Raw genomic sequence first — 22,784 nt, 5'->3', positions numbered from 1 at the left:
ACTGTTGCACAGGGGCTCGATTCTTGAATTCATTCGCAAGAGAAACGTATTCGCAAATTCTGTTCTTACAGAAAAGTTAGAAATTTATTGGCTATTGTATGACTATTAACCAATAAACTTACAACTTTCTGTTAGAGCGAGTATTTGCGTATACGTTTCTCTTGCAAATGACTTCAAGAATCGGGCCCCTGGTGCAATAAGTTAAAGTAAGACAAGTATATTTTTTCTCATTTTAACTTATTGCAACAGTGCAGCTAGAAAGAACAGACCAAGCGTTATCAACATCAGTTTATCCTTGTTCTACTTTTAATGAGTAATGAAGATGGACTGATGCTGGTAGCGCTAATAGCGTCTCCCCGAACGCACCCTAAAGAATAAGTAAGTGCTCAGTATATGATTGGTTCTTGCTCTTAGTTCTTTATCCCCTCCCTATACACCATATGCTACCGGGGCCGGAATGGCCCGGAATCTGCAATCGCTGGGGTGCTATTCCGTAAGGGCCAATTTCACAATCTTTGGTTACCTTAACCGACCAATTATTTCATTGGAATTGACCAATCGTATTTGTCGTTAAGCGAAGAGTGATGAGTGATATCCAATAAGAGTTCTGCTTTTTCCAACATGGCGATGAAATGTTCGAAAATGTAAAGCTCTCATTGGATATCGCTCATCGCTCGTCGCTTACCGCGTCTAGTGTGCGAGAGCCATAAGGCGAATAGGCCTAAAAGAAAAAAGGAATGTACCTACGAGTGAAACAAATACGGAAAAAACGTCCTTTTGAATTTTTAATGAGATTTATCAGCAATTACACCGAAATAATTACAGCAAAATATATTTGTATATTACGCACAAAAAAAAAACTGAAGCACATTCAGATTAGGTTAGTTTTTAAAAACTAATCGAGAGCATCCCTTTTGTTGCTTGTGCTATAATTTTTCGTTTCGTAGGAGACCCAAGACTTCAAACTGTCAGGATCTAATCAAGTTCTAACAGAATATGCTTAATTATTAAGCATTGCGTTTGGAAGTAAATTCATCAAAAGCCTTTCACCAAATATAGAATAACGGAGAGGTTGTTTGGTTGAACTGGACGGATTAAAGTAATCCTCGACGGAAATGTCTTTTGGTCCTCCGAAGTCGTCCAGCATGGCGATTGCCGATATCTTCAACTTGGCGGGATACAATCGGTGATCTACGAAAACAAGTAGCGTAATTTAATCTATTATACAAAAATTCTTCAGCTAAAATATGAAAAGATTGGCAATATTACCTTTGGGTGTGTATTTGAGTTCCTGATGACGGCTAAAAAAAAATTTCTCTACGGCATCATGTTCCTTGGTGTCGTTTTTCAACTATGAAAACATTTAAACATGATTAATGAAACGAAAAATGAATGCATAAATAACATGTAAATAATATGTAAATGACTGATTTACTGACCGCTACAATGTTTCCAGTTAGCATAACTCTAACACATCGTGGATCTATTGGATCATATTCTTTATTCTTACAATAGTCGCTTTGACCTAGCGTCATCAGGAGAGTCGCGCGATTATCTTTCTGTAACAATTGAATATTAATGTGATATATATCATAAAATTTAGATTAACATGACATGAGATTATTTTAATAAAATTATACTTTGGGTGTGTGTGTGTGCGTGCGCGCGCGCGCGCCTTTTTAAATTACATTTTGATATAATTAAAAAATCAATTTATTTCTTGATAAGATAGTAATTCTTTCTACTTACACATGTATGATGAAATAATAAAAAAATTGTATAATTTACGCACTATTTTTTAAATCACATTTATGTAGAATATTCCTACACAGCAAAATATATCTGAGATATAATCATATATCTATATTTACACTTTTATATCAATTTGAGATATCTTATCATCAGATATTCGTAGAATTCTGCAGGACATTACTGATATCATATATTGTCTGTGAAAGGATATCTTTAGAATATTTGCATATAATATGATCGGTATTACAGATATTTTATTTAAGTTTAGTTTATGTTTATTTCGAAACATATTTTGCAACCAATAAAGTAATTTATTTAACATATCTTACGATAAACTTTAGATCATCTTAAATATAAGAATTGAAGATAAGATTAAACATAAAAGTTAAATATCACATTTGAGATAAAATTATCATGACTTTTTAGTATCTTGAAAATATCTCAGAAATATTTTTAAAACATCTTGACAATGCTATGCAGCAGATATTCTCGCATATAGATATCTTCAAGATATCTCTGTGATATATTTTGTTGTATGGGTTGTTACAGTTAAACATAATGTGTTTGCACAAGCTGAAAATTATACTGCTTTTAATTGTAAACAAAAATCAATATAATTAAAATTGCGATTTATCTTTGATAAGATAATCAATTCTTTTTAATTTTATGGTCTATGTTACATAAAATATTGCTATAGTTAAACATAAGTGTTTGCGCAAGTTAAAAATCATACTATACTGCTTTTAATTGGTAAAAAAATCAATATAAATTACATTTTACTTATTATATTTGCACAAATGTAATTTCATAAATTATAATATTATATAATTAACAAAAATATTATACAGCTTATCAAGGGATAAGCTAAAACCTTATAGTATTTTTTTATCTAGCCTTATCAAGAGATAAGTTAAAAATATGATTATCAGATTGATTATATAGAATATACTAGAATATTTCTTTATGCCACTGGGAAAAAACTGTTAATTCGATTAAAATTTTCAACTCAATTTTTTCAGTTTAATTTTGAAGTTAAATATATAAATATTTGAATTTAATAAAATTATTGTTCTTCATATTTTTCAAACTCTTGTCATAAATGTTTTAAATAATATAAGGTATAATATAACGTATAGATAATGTAACATATGCATACATATGTATTACACATGTATGTAATATATGTATACATATGTATTACACAGGTCAATAATCAATTGATATCATTATTATGCTATCACTACTTACTTTGAGATCCTCAGTGGTAAAGTCGAAAACAACTAAGTACATATACGGTACTCCAGTACCACTTCCAACAGGCCCATCGGCTATGGCGATTAAATTTGTAACGGGATAGCTTTCAACATCTTTCCTTGTGCTTATTGTCGCCATGGCTGCCCAATCTGCCGATACAGCGATCCATATAATACTGAACGCGTAAACAGATGCATTGATAGTATATAACAGGATTAAATTTTAATTTTTTTTAATATAATAAGTTATATTCGCAAACTGTCTTTTTTATACAATAAAGTGATTAGAAATCTAAGCGGTTCCTTTCAAGTAAATTCAGATATGCAGGAGGATTTCTTTGTTGAAAAATTCTTTTGTTCTTTTCTGAAGTGGAACAATATAATTATTTCTTAAAAAATATATTTGGAACAATCTTGTTGCGTTTGTATTCGATAACGGCGACACTAAGTAATTTTATTTATTAGTTGTTATTTATTAGTTGATACTGGATTAAAAATATTTTTGGTGCGACATCAAACTACGTGAATTTTACTAAAGACATACAACTACATGTGTATAAACGTTTCAATCGTAAGACACATGAGTGAGATATGATCATAACACAGTAGAAATGTTATTTGTAATTTTGTTTCTCGTTTTAACTTTCGATCATTAGCGCCGCTGTAATATGCAAGTCATCATGATAGTATCATTTTTGTTAAAAAGATTATTTTGAATTTATATATTACCATATTTAAGTTCTAACATTCAAGTATGAACGCCGGAAATAAACTAAAATTAAATTATGAATTATTCAAACAGTATATCTAAATTTAAAATCATAATCTGATCACTTTTCGATCATGATCCAAATATAACTTCTGATAATCATTATGAAACCATTATGATATTATAGTGATCTTTTGTTCTACTTGGATATCTCAAAGTAGCTTCTTGCTGTTGCTTCAGATATACTCAAATATCTTCAAAAAATAGATACGTTTATGTAAATGCATGACTGTTTATAGAACATTAGCATATATTTTATGCTGATATATTCTATAGATATATTGGAATATATCAACATAAAGAATTTTTATATTTTTTATTTGAATGATAAACCTTCTAGACATATATTATCTGTGTTATTATTCTGTATCATCTTCATTATAAAGTGGAAACTTATTCAGTAGGTGTTATTACATCAATTACCAGCTTGATTAACGACATATCGAGCTTTTAAAGCTGGTGATAGGTCCTCTACAGCCTGGGTAAGGGAACTCGGATGAACGTCTTGAGCATTATCAAACCAAAGCGAACGTGCCGGGAACTCGACTAATTGGTACAGCTCCTTTGTATTTTTTGCCACAGTGAGAATCGGTTTTTCTTCGTTGCTCCAGATACGCTTCACTTCATCGTCGAGTTTATATGCGTCGCTCAGCAGGACGCACAGAGCGATGATACTCGCGATTCGCAATGTCATGATATGTGCTATGTATGGGCGACACGTAAGCGTAATTGTGACGGGACTATTCTTCTTTTTCTTCTTATACCCTTTGACTTTCTGTCCCTATAAGACTACTCAGCAATGTTTTTCACGGAGTGCATTATATACCGTTATCGCGTTCGTTTTAGCAAATCAGCGTGAGTAAGGTATAATCGGCTTCTTATACCTACTAACGTGTGACGCGCCACGACGTGTTTAAAGAAGATCCAACAAAATTATCTTTTTTAAAAAAAAAAGTATAAAAAAGTGGTTTGCATGCATGAAACATTATCAAAAATCTATTTTTGTACAAAATAATTTTAATTTGGTACTACAAATGTACGAAATTTTAATAAAATTATCTTTTCCCTCCAAAAAACAAAAAGTTCATTTTCTCTACAAAAGTAAAGATATGAAGAAAATGCGAAAACTATGAAAATGGATGTTCATACAAACTAGAACATGCATTTTTACAAATATTTGTACAAATATTACAAATAAATATTTTAATACAAATTTTACTAAAAAAACTTGGCGCCGCTAAACCGCGCGAATAATTTGCCAGCTCTCTTTCTTTTTCTTTTGTGCGTGCATCTGAATGTGTGAGTGCATGCGTTGAAAACTGTTGAAAATTATTTGTCGTTAATAACCGCGAAATTATGTTACAAAAAAATGTTGCCGAATTTTTAACAAAAGATTATATTTTAACTGTAAAATATTTTTCTTTCGCGCACTATTTTTACATTTATATCCTCTCGTGACGGAGTTTTTGACTTTCGGATTCAACTATTCCATTATTAATGATGGTTTAGCGTTGATTTAATTCATAGCTTTTGACAGACAAACCAAAAAATGTCTGATGGGAAGTGTATTTTGAATGAGGAGCATCCGTTCGCATTATCTTCACGTGACGTCCATCTTTACGCGTTTTACAAGTAAATGCAAATTTTCGTTATCTTTTTTGTCATGTCATTGGGCATGCCGGGTTTTAGCTATCGCCTGTCCGTAAATCGTTTCTTCGTTTCTTTCTTGTTTTGGCGGACAGCCGCGGCGTTTTCCTACTCGTCAGAATCTTGATTCTTGAATTCATTCGCAAGAGAAATATATTCGCAAATTCTATTCTTAGAGAAAAGTTGGAAATTTATTGGCTATCGTATGGCCTTTAACCAATAAACTTACAACTTTTCTGTTAGAGCGGGTATTTGCGCATACGTTTCAAATGAATTCCAGAATCAAACCCCTTATCATTTGGAATGAGATTTTCCTCCACCGCCATCTCTTCGTCTTCCTTCTACGGCTTCTACTATCCTGGCGACAAAGCTGTTCAGTCGTCATATGATCTTCCAGAGTTACGTTCCTGCTAGTTTCCCGCAACTCTGATTTTTTTGTCCTCGACGCGCGCCGAGATTTCGTCAACAGAAGACCAACTGTGTTACATTAAAAATGTGTGAATGGATCAATGAATGATCGTAGAGGTCAACAATTGCGAGAAGTTAAGGAAAGGTCTCGACCTATTTTTTTTTTCCGTAATTGAGATATAACAAATGCTGATTTTTGAATAATTATTTATCATTTACATAACTAATAATAAATGTGTTTCTCGATGCGATATTCGTAGCTAAAAACAAGCGATGAAGCTAAATACGGAACCAACAAACTCTTTAACCCTCCATTCTCGTTCGACAAACACACATTTTTAAAGTCCCTAACAAAGATTATACTAAATAAAATTGAGAATGAATTGCAATGAGTGAATGGAAATACAATGGTGATGGAAGAATTAGATGTAGAGCTAGCTTTGGAAAATATACCTGCTCCACAGGTACAGCATCCAATAGTCGATAGAGTTAAACATAACAAAACGTTCTCACGCAACCAAGACTGAGGAAGAAAGCATTACACGCATCGATACATAAGCAAATGGAGTTTTATTTCAGCGACTCTAATTTGAGCAAGGATCATTTCCTATCGAAACTTTTGAAAGAGAATCCTTGTAAGTTTTCCTTGCTTGTGTCTATATGTTGCCTATATTAATCATTTTAATGAATTTTTATTTAATGTACATAATAGTATAAAATCTCACATTTTAGTTTTATTAAAAGATATCAAAATATTAATTGTAATTGTTCTTTTAGATGTGGATCTTGAAATATTTACTAGGTGTAACAAATTGAAAGAACTAACCACGGATGAACATATGATCATCACAAAAAGGCAAGGGTCGACAATGTTGAGAGTGTCTGAAGATGGTACATCCGAGGAAGCCAAACGTTACAAGTGAGCGGTCAGTGATTATTGGTCCTTACTGTTAGATGGCTAAATTTAAATTAAATTAACGAATTACTTAACTGTTGTGCAACGGTTGTGTTTTCTAAACGTAGCCAGTGGTAACCAAGTTGCAAATCTGGGGTTGCCATGTCAGTCACGCGTTTTTTCAGACGAAAGATGCGTTACGTGTGCTTGAAATCGTAAAAGTCTTTGCACTTTGAGGGTCGGTTGTTCCAACTTCTTGGTAAACTTATTTACCAGGTAAGCATGTGTCTATCTTCATTTCTTTTCTTAAATAAATAAAGACAAACATATTTACCTGATAGGTAAATTTTCCAAGAAGTTGGAACAACCGAACCTGAATAAGATAAATATATTTATAGCGTTTTCGACCAGTTTTGGATTAATCGCTCGAAGAGCGATTAATGACGTCTTAAAGCCAACCACAGCCAATCTTCTAAAGAATGGAATAACTATGATTGGCCAGTTCTAGTAGAATAAGAACATGAGATGAGTTAACCGAACTCGGTTTTGCCTGGTCGAAAATGCCATTAGGTACTTGCGCGTTGGAGAGAGAAAACGAAGATGTCGAGTGCAAAAAATGCAAGTAAGGCGAATAGGTCTAAAAGAAAAAAAGGAATGTACCTATGAGTGAAACAAATACGGAAAAAAACGTCCTCTAATTGATTTTTACATTGAGATTTATTTACACCGAAATTATACAGAAATAATTACAGCAAAATATACTCGTATGCTACGCGCAAAAATAAAAACTGAAGAAGCACATTTAGATTAGATTAGTTTTTAAAAACTAATTAAAAGCATTCCTTTTGTTGCTTGTGCTACAATTTCCATAGGAGACCTATGACTTCAAACTGTCAGGATCTAATCAAATTCTAACAGAATATGCTTAATTACTAAGCATTGAGTTTGGAAGTAAATTCATCAAAAGCCTTTCACCAAATGTAGAATAATAGAGAGGTTGGTTGATTGAACTGGACGGATTGAAGTAATCCTCGACGGAAATGTATTTTGCTCCACCGAAGTCGTCCAGCATGGCGATCGCTGATATCTTCAACTTGGCGGGATAGTTCTCGTGATCTACGCAAACAAGTAGCGTAATGTAATCTAATATACAAAAATTCTTTAGTTAAAATATGGAAAGATTAGCGATATTACTTTTGGGTGCGGATTTGATTTCCGGGTGACGACTGAAAAAAAATTGCTCTACGGCATCATGTTCTTTGGTGCCATTTTTCAACTATGAAAACATTTAAATATGATTAGTGAGACGACAAATGAACGTATAAATAATACAATATGTAAATGACTGATTTACTGACTGCCACAATTTTTCCAGTTAGCATAACTCTAACACATCGTGGGTCCAGTGGATCATATCCTTTATTCTTGCAATAGTCGCCTTGAGCTAGCGTCATCAGGAGAGTCGCGCGATGATCTTTCTGTAACAACCGAATATTAATGCGATATATATCATAAAATTTAGATTAATGTGATTATTTTGATAAAATTATAAATTGTGTGTGCATGCCTTTTTAAATTAAATTTTGATATAATTAAAATATTAATTTATTTCTTGATAAGATAGTAATTCTTTTTAATTACACATGTATGACGAAATAATAAAAAATTATATAATTTACACACCATTTTTAAAATTACATTTACATAGAATATTCCTACACAACAAAATATATCTGAGATATAATCATGTCTTTATGTTTACACTTTTAGATCAATTTTAAGATATTTGGTCTGTTCTTTCTAGCTGCACTGTTGCACCGGTGCAATAAGTTAAAGTAAGACAAGTATATTTTTTCTCATTCTAACTTATTGCACCAGTGCAACAGTGCAGCTAGAAAGAACAGACCAATTGTCACATATTCGTAGAATTCTGCAGGACATCATTACTTGATATCATGTATTGTTTGTGAAAGGATATCTTTGGAATATTTACATATAATATGATCGATATTACAGTTATTTTATTTAAGTTTGGTTTATGTTTATTCTGAAATATATTTTGCAACCAATAAGGTAATTTATTTAACATATCTTACGATAATCTTCAGATCATCTTAAATATAAGAATTAAAGATAAGATTAAACATAAAAGTCAAATATCACATTCGAAATAAAATTATCATGACTTTTTAGTATCTTGAAGATATCTCAGAAATATTTTTAAAACATCTTGACAATGCTATGCAGCAGATATTCTTGCATATAGATATCTTCTAGATATCTCTGTGATATATTTTGTTGTATGGGTTGTTACAGTTAAACATAATGTGTTTGCACAAGATGAAAATTATACTGCTTTTAATTTGTAAACAAAAATCAATATAATTAAAATTGCGATTTATCTTTGATAAGATAATCAATTCTTTCTAATTTCATGGTCTGTGTTACATAAAATATTGCTATAATTAAACATAAGTGTTTGCGCAAGTTAAAAATCATACTATACTGCTTTTAATTGGTAAAAAAATCAATATAAATTACATTTTACTTATTATATTTGCACAAATGTAATTTCATTAGTTATTATATAATTAATAGTATTATACAGCTTATCAAGAGATAAGCCAAAAACCTTATAGCATTTTGTTATCTAGTCTTATCAAGAGATAAGTTAAAAATATGATTATCAGATTCATTACCGAATATACTAGAATATTTCTTTTGTGCCACATACTGAGAAAAAACTGTTAATTTGATTAAAATTTTTAACTCAATTTTTTCAGTTTATATATTTAATTTTAAAGTTAAATATATAAATATTTGAATTTAATAAAATTATTGTATTGTCCTTCATATTTTTCAAACTCTTGTCATAAATGTTTTAAATAATATAATGTATAATATAACGTATACATAATGTAACTTGTGCATACATATGTATACGTTGTACACATGTGCAAAGTCAATAATCAATTGATATCAGTATTATACTATTTACTTGGAGATCCTGACTGGAATAGGCGCGAGGGGTGAAATACATGTACGGTATTCCAGTACCGCTTCCAACAGGCCCGTCGGCGATGGAGATTACATTTGCAACGGGATAGCTTTCAACATTTTTCCTTGTGCTTATTGTCGCTATGGCTGCCCAATCTGCCAATACATCGATCCATATAATACTGAACGCGTAAATAGATGCATTGATAGTATATAACAGTATTAAACTTTAATTTTTTTTAAATATAATAAGTTATATTTGCAAACTGTCTTTTTTATACATTGAAGGGATTAGAAAACTAAGCAGTTTCTTTCAAGTAGATTCAGATATGCAGGAGGATTTCTTTGTTAAAGAATTCCTTTGTCCTTTTCTGAAGTAAAACAATATCATTATTTTTATAAATAAATATTTGGAACAATCTTATTGCCTCTGTATTTGATAACGGCGACAACAAGTAATGTTATTTATTAGTTAATACTGGGTTAAAAATATTTGGCCCGACATCAAGGTACGTGTATTTTACTAACGACATACAACTACATGTGTGTAAATGTTTCGTTCGCAAGACGCATGAGTGAGATATGATAATAACACAATACGAATGTTATTTATAATTTTGTTTCTCGTTTTAACTTTCGATCATTAGCGCCGCTGCAATATGCAAGTCATCATTTTTGTTAAAAAGATTATTTTGAATTTATATATTACCATGTTTAAGTCCTAACATTTAAGTATGAACGCCGGAAATAAACTAAAATTAAATTATGAATTATTCAAACAGTATATCAAAATTTTAAAATCATAATTTGATCACTTTTCAATCATGATCCAAATATGACTTCTGATAATCATTATGAAATCATTGTGATATTACAATGATGTTCTACTTGGGTATCTCAAAGTAGCTTCTTGCTCTGTTGCTTCAGATATGCTCAAATATCTTCAGAAAACAGATACGTACGTTTATGTAAATGCAAGACTGTTTATAGAACATTAGCATATATTTTATGCTGATATATTCTATAGATATATTGGAATATATTAGCATAAAGAATTTTTACTTTTTTTATTTGAATGATAAATTTTCTAGACATAATATTATCTGTGTTATTATTCTGTATCATCTCCATTATAAAGTGAAAACTTGTTCAGTAGGTGCTATTACATCAATTACCAGCTTGATTAACGACGTATCTAGCCTTTAAAGCTGGTGACAGGTCCTCTACATCTTTGGTAAGGGAACTCGGATGAACATCTTGAGCATTATCAAGCCAAAGTAAACGCGCCGGGAACTCGACTAATTGGTACAGCTCCTTTGTATTTTTTGCCACAGCGAGAATCGGCTTTTCTTCGTTGCTCCAGATACGCTTCGCTCCATCGTCGAATTTATATGCGTCGTTCAGCAGGACGCACAGAGCAATGATGCTCGTGATTCGCAATGTCATGATATGCGTTATGTATGGGCGACACGTAAGCTTAATTGGAACGAGACTACTCTTCTTCTTCTTATACCCTTTGACTTTCTGTCCCTACGAGACTACTCAGCGATGTTTTTCACGGAGTGCCCACATTATATACCGTTATCGGGTTTGTTTTAGCAAATCAGCATGAGTAGGTGTAATCGGCCTCTTGCACCTACTAGCGTGCGACGTGCAACGTCATGTTTATAAAAAAAAGATACCGCCCGGAAATTTATGGGAAAATCGACTGAACGCATTGGTGCGCACTGCTGACTATATACAAAGCAAAGCAAAAGATGATGTTACTTGATTTGTCACTTTTATACTTTACTAAAACAGCGATTTCAAAGTGTATCGGTGCCCATTAATTTATTTGAATTTAATTCGCTATTAGTCATTTCATTTGTTATTAATCATATTGTGCTATACTTTATCTTATCTAAGTTTAATTTATAATCAATGAATCATTGATTACTCTGAATGAATATTATTGAGAAAAAAAATTAATGTAAACTAGTTGAAATAATTTTACGATTTAAGTTTTAGTAAGAGAGGCAATCAAATTTCAAATTCCGTCAGTCAACGAATCCGAAAGTCAATGATCTGATTTATTGTAAACTGTAGTTTATTAGTTTAATATTAAACTAGTAGTTAGTTTAATATAAAAAATTTTTAACCATGTAATTTAGTCATTTACATAGTTTTTACGTAATTATTCTTAAAATCCGAAAATTTCTAAAGAAACAAAAATATTAAGTTTACAGGAATAGTCCTAGGAGACTCTCAGGACTTCAAACTGTCAAGATCTAATCAAATTCTAACAGAATATGCTTAATTACTAAGCATTGCGTTTGGAAGTAAATTCATCAGTCTTTCACCAAATACAGAATTACGGAGAGGTTGGCTGGTTGAACTGGACGGATTGAAGTAATCGTCGACGGAAATGTATTTTGGTCCACCGAAGTGGTCCAGCATGGCGATCGTCGATATCTTCAACTCGGCGAAATAGAAATGGTGATCTACGCAAACAAGTAGCGTAATGTAATCTAGTATACAAAAATTTTTTAGCTAAAATACGGAAAGATTAGCGATATTACTTGCGGGCATGTTTTCCAGTTTCGGGTGACGGCCGAAAAATAATTGCTTTGCAGTATCATGTTCCTTGGTGTCGTTTTTCAACTATAAAAACATTTAAACATGAATAGAGACGACAAATGAAAGCATAAATAACACAATATGTAGATAAGTGATTTACTGACTACTACGATTTTTCCAGTTAGCATAACTCTAACACATCGTGGATCCATTGGATCATATCCTTTATTCTTGCAATAGTCGCCTTGAGCTAGCGTCACCAGGAGAGTCGCGCGATTATCTTTCTGTAACAACCGAATATTAATGCGATATATATCATAAAATTTTGATTAATGTGATATGAGATTATCTTTTGATTTTGATATATATTTGTGTGTGTGTATGCCTTTTCAAATTAAATTTTTATATAACTAAAATTTCGATTTATTTCTTGATAAGATAGTATTCTTTTCAATTACACATGTATGACAACATAATAAAAAGATTATATAATTTATACACCATTTTTGAAATTACATTTATAGAATATTGTTATAATTAAACATAATGTGTTTGCACAAGCTGAAAATTATACTGCTTTTAATTGGTAAAAAAAATCAATATAAATAAAATTGCGATTTATCTCTGATAAGATAATAAATTCTTTTTAATCATATGGCGTGTGTGACAATATAATAAAAAATTGTATATAAATTACACACTATTTTTGAAATTACATTTATATAAAATATTACTATAGTTGAACATAAGTTGCACAAGTTGAAAATCATAATGCTTTTAATTTGTAAAAAAATCAATATAAATTACACCGTTTTGTTTATTATATTTGCCCAAATATAATTTCATAAGTTGTGATATCATATAATTCACAAAAATATTATATAGCTTATGAAAAGATAAGCCAAAAACTTTATAGCATTTTGTTATCTAGTCTTATCAAGAGATAAGTTAAAAATATGATTATCAGATTGATTATACAGAATATACTAGAATATTTCTTTGTGCCACATAATGAGAAAAAAACTGTTAATTCGATTAAAATTTTTAACTCAATTTTTCAGTTCATATATTTAATTCTTAAGTTAAATATATAAATATCTGAATTTAATAAAATTATTATATTGTCCTTCAGTTTTCAAACTCTCGTTATAAATGTTTTAAACAATATAATGTATAATATAACGTACACCCAATGTAACATATGTGCAAGGTCAATAATCAATTGATATTAGTATTATACTATCACTACTTACATCGAGGTCCTGACCAGTATAGTCAAGAGGGGTGAGGTATATGTACGGTACCCCGGTACCACTTCCAACAGGCCCGTCTGCGATGGAAATTAAATTTGCAACGGGATAACTTTCAACATCTTTCCTTGTGCTTATTGTTGCTACGGCTGCCCAATCTGCCAATACATCAATCCATATAATACTGAACGTGTAAATAGGTGTGTTGATGATATATAACAGCATTAAATTTTAATTTTTTAAATATAATAAATTATATTCGCAAACTGTCGCCTTTTTTATATAGTATAGTAAAGTGAATAGAAATCTAAGCGGTTTCTTTCAAGTAGATTCAAATATGCGAGAGAATTTCTTTGTTGGAGAATTCCTTTGTTCTTTTCTGAAGAGAAACAATATAATTGTTTTTTTAAATATATATTTGGAACAATCTCATTGCGTTTGTATTCGATAACGGCGACAACAAGTAACGTTATTTATTAGTTGATACTGGGTTAAAAATATGTTTGGCGCGACATTAAAGTACATGTATTTTACTAACGACAAACAACTATATACATGTGTATAAACGTTTCATTCGCAAAATGCATGAGTGAGACATGATAAGTACAATAGGAATGTTATTTGTAATTTTGTTTCTCGTTTTAACTTTCGATCAATATCGATGGTAATATAATGTGCGCGCTCGGTGACACGCATATCTCGAAGAAATATACGCAAACTGCGAATATTTCCTTTCAATTACATATTTAATCCCAGAAAACTATCGAGTAGAAACTGCACGCATGTGAACGCGTACGTCCATTGCACACATGTTCACTGCGTATCTCGTAGATCTGTTGCTTCAGATATGCTCAAATATCATCAGAAAACAGATATACGTTTATGTAAATGCAAGACTGTTTATAGAACATTAGCATATATTTTAGGCTAATATATTCTATAGATTTATTGGAATGTATGAGCATAAAGAATTTTACTTTTTTTATTTAAATGATAAACCTTCTAGACATAATATTATCTGTGCTATTATTCTGTATCATCTCCATTATAAAGTGAAAACTTGTTCAGTATGTGTTATTATATCAATTACCAGCTTGATTAACGACGTATCTAGCCTTTAAAGCTGGTGACAAGTCCTCTACAGCCTGGGTAAGGGAACTCGGATGAACGTCTTGAGCATTACCAAGCCAAAGCGAACGCGCCGGGAACTCAACTGATTGGTACAGCTCCTTTGTATTTTCTGCCATAGCAAGAATTGGCTTCCCTTCGTTGTTCCAGATATGCTTCGCTCCATCGTCCAATTTATATGCGTCGCTCAGCAGGACGCACAGAGCGATGATGCTCGCGATTCGCAACGTCATGATATGCGCTACGTATGTACAACGCGTAAGCGTAATTGAAAGGAGACTACTCAGCGATGTTTCCCACGAGAAGGTCGGGAATAAGTGCGTCTTGCAAGTGGCTGATGCAGACTACGCGCGCTTTATGAACTTTGCGATTATCAGGTTGATGACTGACTCTTGTAATGACATGCGCAGCAACGACGGATCTAGCAGATCAAATCCGAGCGCGCACATTATATATCGTTATCGCTTTCTTTTTAGCAAATCAGCGATGTTCCACGTCGTGTTTAAAAAAGATACCGCCCGGAAATTTATGGCGAAATCGATTGGACGCATTAGTGCGCACTGCTGCCTATAGACAGAACAAAACAAAAGATAATTTTACTTGATATGTCACTTTTATACTTAACTAAAATTAATTTACAGCGGTTTCAAAGTGTATCGGTGCGCACTAATCCATTTCAATTGAATTCGCTATTACTCATTTCATTCGCTATTAATCATATTGCGCTATACTTTATCTTATCTAAGTTTAATTTGTAATCAATGAATCATTGATTACTAAGATATCATTGAGAAAAAAAATTAAACGGAAATATAAACTTCAATTGAAATAATTTTACGATTTGAATTTTAGTAAGAGATTGCAATCAAATTTCAGATTCCGACAAATCTGAAAGTCAATGATTAATTTCCTTGCTCTTCAGAAAAGACAAATATTTAAATCGACGGTCTCATAAAATTTTAGATGACCGTTTGTGGCGCCTGGTTGTGGTGCAAGGTCGAAGAAACTGGTACGTCGGCCGCTGGCCCGCGAGGCACTCCGCTCAATGTGGGTCGTCGTCTAACTGTTCTACGTACCGTTTCTCCGCCCCTGACTCTGTATATCCTTCGACCAGCAACAGCAGCAGCAATAGCGAGCGAACACCTACACGATGACGTCTGTGTACTCCACATTACAGGTTACACTGTATGGTAATATTATGTCGGCGATGCGATTGCGATAGCATGTGCATTCTTCTTCTTACGCCTCTTTCATTGGAGAGGATCTCCCTCGTTGTATTGAAAACTGTTCAAAACCAATTGTCATTAACCGCGAAATTATGTTACAAAAAAATCTAGTCGAATTTTTAACAAAAGATTATATTATATATTTTAACTATAAAATATTTTATTTTTGCGCACTATTTTTACATACATTTACCTTCTCCCGCGACGGAGTTTTCGTCTTTCAGATTCAACTATTCCATTATTATTGACAATTTATCGTTGATTTAATTCAAAGCTCTTAACAGACAAACAAAAAAAATGTCTGATGGAAAGTGTATTTTGAATGAGAAGCATCCGTTCGCATTGTCCTCACGCGACATCCATCTTTTACGCGTTTTACAAGTAAATGCAAATTTCCGTTATCTTTTTTTGTCATCTTATTGGGCATGCCGGGTTTTAGCTATCGCCTGTCCGTAATCGTTCGTTTCCTCGTTTCTTCCTTGCTTCGCGGACAGCCGCGGCGTTCTCCTACTCTTCAGGTCATTTGGAGTGAGATCTTCCTCCACCGCGTATCCTCCTACCATCATCTTTCTCCTACCATCCTGGCGACAAGGCTGTTCAGTCGTCATACGACCTTCTTCCAGGGTTACGTTCCTGTCAGTTTCCCGCGACTCTGATTTTTCGCCCTCGACGCGCGCCGAGATTGCGTCAACAGAAGCAACAATTTTTCGACGTCGAAATCAGTACGAAATTGTTGTACGCGATTGTTACGTTCGACCAACTGTGTTACATTAAAAATCGTGTGTTGATGGATCAATGAATAATCGCAGAAGTGCCAGGAATTGCGAGAAGCTAAGAAAAGGCCTCGACCTGTCTGTTTCTTTTTTTCGTAATTGAGGTATAACACATGCTGATTTTTGAATAATTATTTATCATTTACATAACTAATAATAAATGTGTCTTTCGATGCGATATTTGTAGCTAAAAACTAGCGATGAAGCTAAATACGAAACCAACAAACTCTTTAACCCTCCATTGTTCTCGTTCAACAAACACCCATTTTTAAAATCTCTAACAAAGATTATACTAAATAAAATTGAGAAAATAATCATATACATATAAAATTCAGAAGTAAAAAGTTTCAAAATGAACTTTTATACCACATCTATGTAATGTAAAAAAGATTAAATGTGAACTGAACATTCGCATCATATGAAAGCACAAAGGAGGGTTAATTAATGAAAATATTAATAAATAATTAATAATTCTGGATTAAAGTTAACATCTTTAACTTTTAGGTCATAAAATTAATAGAGCAACAAAATATATTGTATAGAAGAAAATATATTAATAGGCCTTCTTGAAATTTACATGCATAATTCTTTCCTCGCGAACAAATCATCCCTAAATCTAGGGCAAGATGACCGCGCGCGAAAAACGAACGATTCACGCGGACTCCTCGTTCGAAATTGAAATTACACAATTTGGGGGCAAAAGCCCGAAGCAGAAAACAAAGTGGGTCATATTGACCAACATCACCTGGCACGTTCCATTCACCGTATCAGAAAATATCGAGACACCGTGTCACAACCACGTTACAGTTTATGTTATGAATGGTGAACGGTGTTAGATGATTTTAACGGGTGAATACATGTCAACCGCGTGCAACGTTATTCGACCTAGATATTAAAGTCAAATAGGATTATCAAAACTGTAAGGAAGAAACACAAAACGGATCCGCACGAAAAGCGTGTAGAAAGAGAAAAGAAAGAGACGTGCGATGTCGATAGGACGGGGAGAGAGGGCGGCTAAAACCCGTTATACATTGAAACGGAATTCCACTTGACGTAATATAGTCTGCTAGTCCTATACGTTACAAGTTTATCGAAATGTCTATGCGACGTTCGAAATTTGCATTTATCCCAAAGATAAATCCTCTCAAAATCCTGAATACATTTACTATTTGTGTCATGAAGCGTTCGGCTTCAGTCGAACGGAACTTGTCCGGAGCAATGGCCGTACATTTATAATTAATGTCTCATTTAGTTACTATACCGTAGCGTAAGATGATGCGTTTACAGTAATATTTCCGGAGTCTTCAGGCATATCTGATTACCATATTTGATAAGCTGATCTAATTGCATCGTATGCAATCTTGCATAGATAAACGCGCCACAAATAGATTTATTTAAATATACTGCAATGTTTAGACATATGGATGTAGGTCGTAAATTATCTTTTTAATGCATTTCTTTCGCTACGTGAAACGCAACACCCGCATTTGAAATTGAGATAGAAACAATCGTGTAAATACTGACACGAGCGCAGAATGCTGGCGTGGGAAAACGAAAAAGAAATTCATGAAAAGAAAAGCTAGATATTACATTGTAAATACTATACACCATGCAATAGGAATTATTTATGATGCTACCGAACTGATCATGAAGGATATTTTTCAGGCATTATATGTGAGAGATGCGGAAACGTTTGTGGATGCTCCTCGCCCTTCTGGCATGCGCGTCAGGCGAGTACCTGATGGGCGGCCACCTGGACAACAATCCCGGGTCAAAGACCCGATCCGGCAAGATCGAGAGCTCCTCCACATTGGGACGCAAGACACGTTTGGACGACCTTGACCTGGATCTCGTGGCCGCGGAGAGCACAGTTGCCGCTGCCGCTGGCGATGAGACTTCAACCAGCGACGACGATGATGACGTTCCACGTTACCATATCCCGTATCCTTTCGCCTTCAACGGCGGCAAGCCGTTCTCTCTAGAGAAAGACCCGATAACCGGTAAGATCGACTTCGAGAAGGCACCGCCGGTCAAAGCTCTCAACTACACCGTTCGTTATCGCGAGCGAGAAGATAAGGAGAACGAAAACGGTGACAAGAGCGACGAAAAGAGCGCGATACAGGAAAAGAGCAAGGATAGCCACGACGTCGGCCCGAACGAGATCAATACGTATACGCCTAATTTTCACGATTTCCTGAACCTGCCCGTTTATTATTCCTCGGACAAATACGGAAACGACAAGTACCCGTTGATCTCGAGTTCGTACGCGAATACGAAGGTGCAGAGCGGCGCCAACAGCTACAGCACGTACAATCACAGACCTTTTCATCTGGAAAACGATCTGTTCGTACGTCCCGTCAAAAATTCGTATCCTATGACAAAAGCGACCACGCGCAGGACTACGACTGTCGACGATCTTAAAGAGAAATGGACAAGCACCACGAGCTCGTCGACGACTGTGACTCCAGTGTCGCCGTCGGTCACGACGAACTCGTCGCGCACCACACTTTCTATCTCGACTAAAGCACCCGTTGTAACCACGTGGAAGCCGTTCAGTTCTCCGATCGCGTTTCACTCGATCGATCGTACGGAGATTGAAAACGAGAAGAATCTTCTGCCGATAGAGAAGCTGCACGCTTCCAGCCACGCAAGTTCTCACCGGAATCCGAGCGACAGAACGACGGAAAATGTACAGGTCACCACTCATTACAAAGACCAATCAAATCTCAATAATTTCGTGGTGTCTCACGTGAAACCTGAAACGAAACCGGCATCAAACGAAGAATATAAAGATTCTTACGACGCTTACGAGTCGGATAGCGAGGGCGATGGCGACAGCGAGGAGAACGATTACTTTTTACCGTTTGGAGATTTATTGAAAGAAATTGTTACATCGACACCGTCTACGACCACTACTTCCAGTACGACATCGAAAACGACTACTAGCACCACCACGATGGCACCAGTTACCCCTGTATCAACGGTAGAAACGACGATGTCAATATCTACGACAATGTCAATTGCGCCTACGCGATCTGTATCTTCGACGATGGTGCCCACGATCCAAGAAGAGATGCCTGCGAATAAACCATTACAATTTTCTACAACGACGTCGCAACATTCGGTTGCTTCTTTGTCATTAAACAACGATCGAAGACCGGGTGTAACGGAGCGTTACGATGGAATTATTAGTCACGGATATAGACCGAGTCCGATAATCAAGGATGGAACGGGGGCAGGAGTTGTGATAGAGAGCACAAGTAACATCGTGATACCGCCGGATCAGGATACCGTGTCTTTCGTTCTGGGAAATCGCCAGAACGTCGATGGTGGTTATTATTCAGTCGGGACCGCCGTCGGAGAAAATCCTTACGGCGGTTTTGAGACTGACGCTATATTCTGGCCAATTCGCAATGATCACGATCCTACAAAAGAAATCAAACACGAGCACTCTCCGATCGTTTCTGTTACCGAATTGAATCCTGATCGCGTTACGCAGAAATGGTGGCCGCCCAATTCCAGCCCTTTGAAAAGCAATAATAACGAGCATGACTCGACGAAACCTCAGAGTCCCCTTGTCACTGCCACGGGTACGGTAGTCTACGATATGAACAACTCGAGCAAGGAAAGGGACTCCGGTTACATCATCTTTCCGGACGACGAGACGAAGAACAAGGATACCTTGACGGAGGAACACATCGTGATCATAAACGAGGCGGACGGCAGCATTCGCGAGTTGCCACCAAAGTCGTCGATGGCGACGAATAAAACGACGAAGCCCAATCCTCCCGTGAATGACATCATCGAAGATTTGCCGCAGCTGGCCGAGGATTTGGTGCCGCCCGCGGAGAATTCCAAACTGCCGTCTTATTATTATCATTACCAGTTCGACATGACAAGGCCAAATCACTCGAGACCGCAGAGACCCTTGCCGCCGCGTATCAAGCCGCATTCAGGGCCGCCGGTATCCCCGTTGGACATGAGGAAACGTCCCTACTCGCCGGACACGAAGCTACCCAACATCTTGCCACAATTCCGTCCCAATGCGAAAGCGTCGCACGGTCATCGCGGTCCGGACGTGATAGGGACGCTACCGGCCGGGCAAAGCGTATCCACGAGAATCAGACAGCCGTTGCCGGCTCATTCGTCACGAAGGCCTCTGCCACCGCCACCCTCGTATCTTCAGCGTCTGAATCCACCGCCTCCACCGATTCACGTAGTCAGACTGCCGCCGACCATCTCACCGCCTTCGAAAATGGATAACGTCGTCCTACCTCACGAGACGGAACCGACGATACGAAAACTCCGTCCTCCGCACGGGATACCGTCCGTATCGCGCGGAGGTACGGAGGAGAAGGCGCCATCAAATAGATTGTTCGTTCACGGTAACAGTGGCGTCGGTGAGGAAGGCGAGAGCAGAAAGGTGGACCGAAGTAAAATCTCGGACGAACGCGAGAGCGAGAGTTCGGAAAGATATCCGGAGGAACCGCCTATGACACCACCGAAACCGCCTCTCTTCCCAAAGCGCAGAACAGCGGATCCGCCGCGCGTTGCGACCCTGCAGATGATACAGCATCATGGTGAATTCGGTGACGATGATGATCCTTTGCCACAATCTGTAGAACCTGTACTCGCGCATGAAGCAGAGCGCAGGAAATCGGACAATCACGATCCGTCGGAAATACCAGAGCAACCTGTGTACGTCGTGTATCCGGTCAACACCGCGGTTAACATACATCCGGACGATTCCAACGAAAAGGATGGTAGCGTCGTCGTGGGTACACGAGGCCCTCAACGACCATTACCGCCCGATACGTTGCTTCAGGACGAGCAGGATGATACACACACCGTCTACAACGGCAGACCCGTCGCCCTTGATTTTCCGTATCCGTTAGAACGACCCGATCCGTCATCAGTCTTTCCTGTCGTTGGCGTGAAGGAGACGCCCGTACTGATTCCCAGCGAGCAACGACAGCAGCAGCAACAGCAGGCTTCCGTCACGATTGCGAACGAACGAGAGAACGAGAAAAACGATGCGGTGAATATAATCCCATATTTGCAAGACTTTCTGCCGTATCGAAAGAAGAATGAGGCGGCGATATCTGTGACGCTGCATCGCACAGCGCCGATCGCAACGTCGTTGTCGAGCTCGACGTTAGCCACGTCAACGTCGACTTCAACACCGATCGCTTACGTTTACACACCGACGTACGCACCATATCCAGCACATGATCTCAACGAAGATCTCGATAATGACGACGTTGCCAAGAGCAACGACGCGAAGCAGACGGTGCTGTTGCCTTCGCAGCAGCCTTCCAGCTCCTCCAGCTCGGCACCAGCACCGCAAAACTTCATGGCCCCTTTTGTCGCCAGTATGAGCGCCGAGGCGCCTAGTAAAAACGGTTGGAGCGTCGTCGTTGTCGAATCACCTGCTGGAGCAGAAAGGAAATCGGATAGTGACAATGATGATGCGAAACCTGTACATTCAGAAAACAACACGCAGACCGAGAGGAATGAGTTCGACGCCGATAACTTTAAGCCGCAGCTCTTCGGTGGTTTCAAACCGCTCTACGAGTTTCCTACGGAGAACACGGAGCGTCACGACGTCGCTGATACAGATACTGAGATAAATATGCCCAGGCACGCCAAGAAACTACTACCTGTGTCTGATAAGGAATAAATTGTTAAGGATATCAGACATGCTTCACTTCTTTTCTCTTGAGTTTTGCTTTCAGACATTTTGTTCGCACTTATTTACTATTCTTCTCGCGTATACGTAAACGAAAATGTTAGCGAAAGCGCAAACAAAAGCGAAACGTATGTGCGTAGCAAAGGGAATGAAGAGCGAATGTCTTTACGCACTACTCGATGAAAAGATACTTTGTAGATTCAATTCGAACGGTAGAAGACTGTAATCTATTTTCACTCCATTTAATGTATAAGTACATCGCGATATAAAATGACACTTAATTTATTGCATTTGAATGACTAGCATTTGTTAGCTCTGCCTTGTGGTAACGTTAACATAAGCTATATATTGGAATACGTAGAAAATATTGCTGCTCATATCGTTAAGTATGAACGTATCGAAACGTTGAATAAAAATAATAATAAATATTAATATAAGTTT

The 22,784-nt window shown here is 36.1% G+C and overlaps 4 protein-coding genes across 4 annotated transcripts; 1 reads left to right on the top strand and 3 right to left on the bottom strand.

The window, feature by feature from the left end:
* Positions 1-967: 967 nt before the first annotated feature.
* Positions 968-4,848, bottom strand: LOC105835477 (protein CREG1). The gene is made up of 5 exons (XM_036289876.1): positions 4,198-4,848; positions 3,001-3,155; positions 1,440-1,559; positions 1,270-1,351; positions 968-1,191 (listed from the first exon to the last, which is right to left on the bottom strand). Exons 1-5 carry the CDS (start codon positions 4,466-4,468, stop codon positions 1,001-1,003), a joined length of 819 nt encoding a protein of 272 aa, XP_036145769.1. The 5' UTR covers positions 4,469-4,848; the 3' UTR covers positions 968-1,000.
* Positions 1,068-22,334, top strand: LOC105835550. Its single transcript, XM_036289623.1, has 5 exons — positions 1,068-1,203; positions 6,294-6,464; positions 6,607-6,755; positions 15,619-16,758; positions 18,320-22,334. The coding sequence occupies exon 5, from the start codon at positions 18,336-18,338 to the stop codon at positions 22,332-22,334; it is 3,999 nt and encodes a 1,332-aa protein (XP_036145516.1). The 5' UTR covers positions 1,068-1,203; positions 6,294-6,464; positions 6,607-6,755; positions 15,619-16,758; positions 18,320-18,335.
* LOC105835478 (protein CREG1) lies at positions 7,423-11,611 on the bottom strand. Its single transcript, XM_036289875.1, has 5 exons — positions 10,897-11,611; positions 9,723-9,877; positions 8,083-8,202; positions 7,919-8,000; positions 7,423-7,840 (listed from the first exon to the last, which is right to left on the bottom strand). The coding sequence occupies exons 1-5, from the start codon at positions 11,165-11,167 to the stop codon at positions 7,650-7,652; spliced, it is 819 nt and encodes a 272-aa protein (XP_036145768.1). The 5' UTR covers positions 11,168-11,611; the 3' UTR covers positions 7,423-7,649.
* On the bottom strand, positions 11,770-15,091 carry LOC105835552 (protein CREG1). Its single transcript, XM_012678955.3, has 5 exons — positions 14,618-15,091; positions 13,531-13,685; positions 12,442-12,561; positions 12,280-12,361; positions 11,770-12,201 (listed from the first exon to the last, which is right to left on the bottom strand). The coding sequence occupies exons 1-5, from the start codon at positions 14,886-14,888 to the stop codon at positions 12,014-12,016; spliced, it is 816 nt and encodes a 271-aa protein (XP_012534409.1). The 5' UTR covers positions 14,889-15,091; the 3' UTR covers positions 11,770-12,013.
* Positions 22,335-22,784: the final 450 nt, after the last annotated feature.

The sequence above is a fragment of the Monomorium pharaonis genome, chromosome 7 (assembly GCF_013373865.1).
Source record: "Monomorium pharaonis isolate MP-MQ-018 chromosome 7, ASM1337386v2, whole genome shotgun sequence".
NCBI lineage: Eukaryota > Metazoa > Arthropoda > Insecta > Hymenoptera > Formicidae > Monomorium > Monomorium pharaonis.
This window is presented reverse-complemented; position numbering and strand designations above follow the sequence as displayed.

Coding starts and splice junctions, on each gene's coding strand:
- LOC105835477 (XM_036289876.1), bottom strand. CDS start 4,468: ATGACATTGCGAATCGCGAGTATCATCGCTCTGTGCGTCCTGCTGAGC. Junction 1,560..3,000: donor TTACCACTGAGGATCTCAAA/GTAAGTAGTGAT, acceptor CAATTGTTACAG/AAAGATAATCGCGCGACTCT. Junction 1,352..1,439: donor TAACTGGAAACATTGTAGCG/GTCAGTAAATCA, acceptor ATGTTTTCATAG/TTGAAAAACGACACCAAGGA.
- LOC105835478 (XM_036289875.1), bottom strand. CDS start 11,167: ATGACATTGCGAATCACGAGCATCATTGCTCTGTGCGTCCTGCTGAAC. Junction 9,878..10,896: donor ATACGTCGTTAATCAAGCTG/GTAATTGATGTA, acceptor ATGTATTGGCAG/ATTGGGCAGCCATAGCGACA. Junction 7,841..7,918: donor AATCAAATCCGCACCCAAAA/GTAATATCGCTA, acceptor TTGTTTGCGTAG/ATCACGAGAACTATCCCGCC.
- LOC105835552 (XM_012678955.3), bottom strand. CDS start 14,888: ATGACGTTGCGAATCGCGAGCATCATCGCTCTGTGCGTCCTGCTGAGC. Junction 13,686..14,617: donor ATACGTCGTTAATCAAGCTG/GTAATTGATATA, acceptor ATGTATTGGCAG/ATTGGGCAGCCGTAGCAACA. Junction 12,202..12,279: donor ACTGGAAAACATGCCCGCAA/GTAATATCGCTA, acceptor TTGTTTGCGTAG/ATCACCATTTCTATTTCGCC.
- LOC105835550 (XM_036289623.1), top strand. CDS start 18,336: ATGCGGAAACGTTTGTGGATGCTCCTCGCCCTTCTGGCATGCGCGTCA.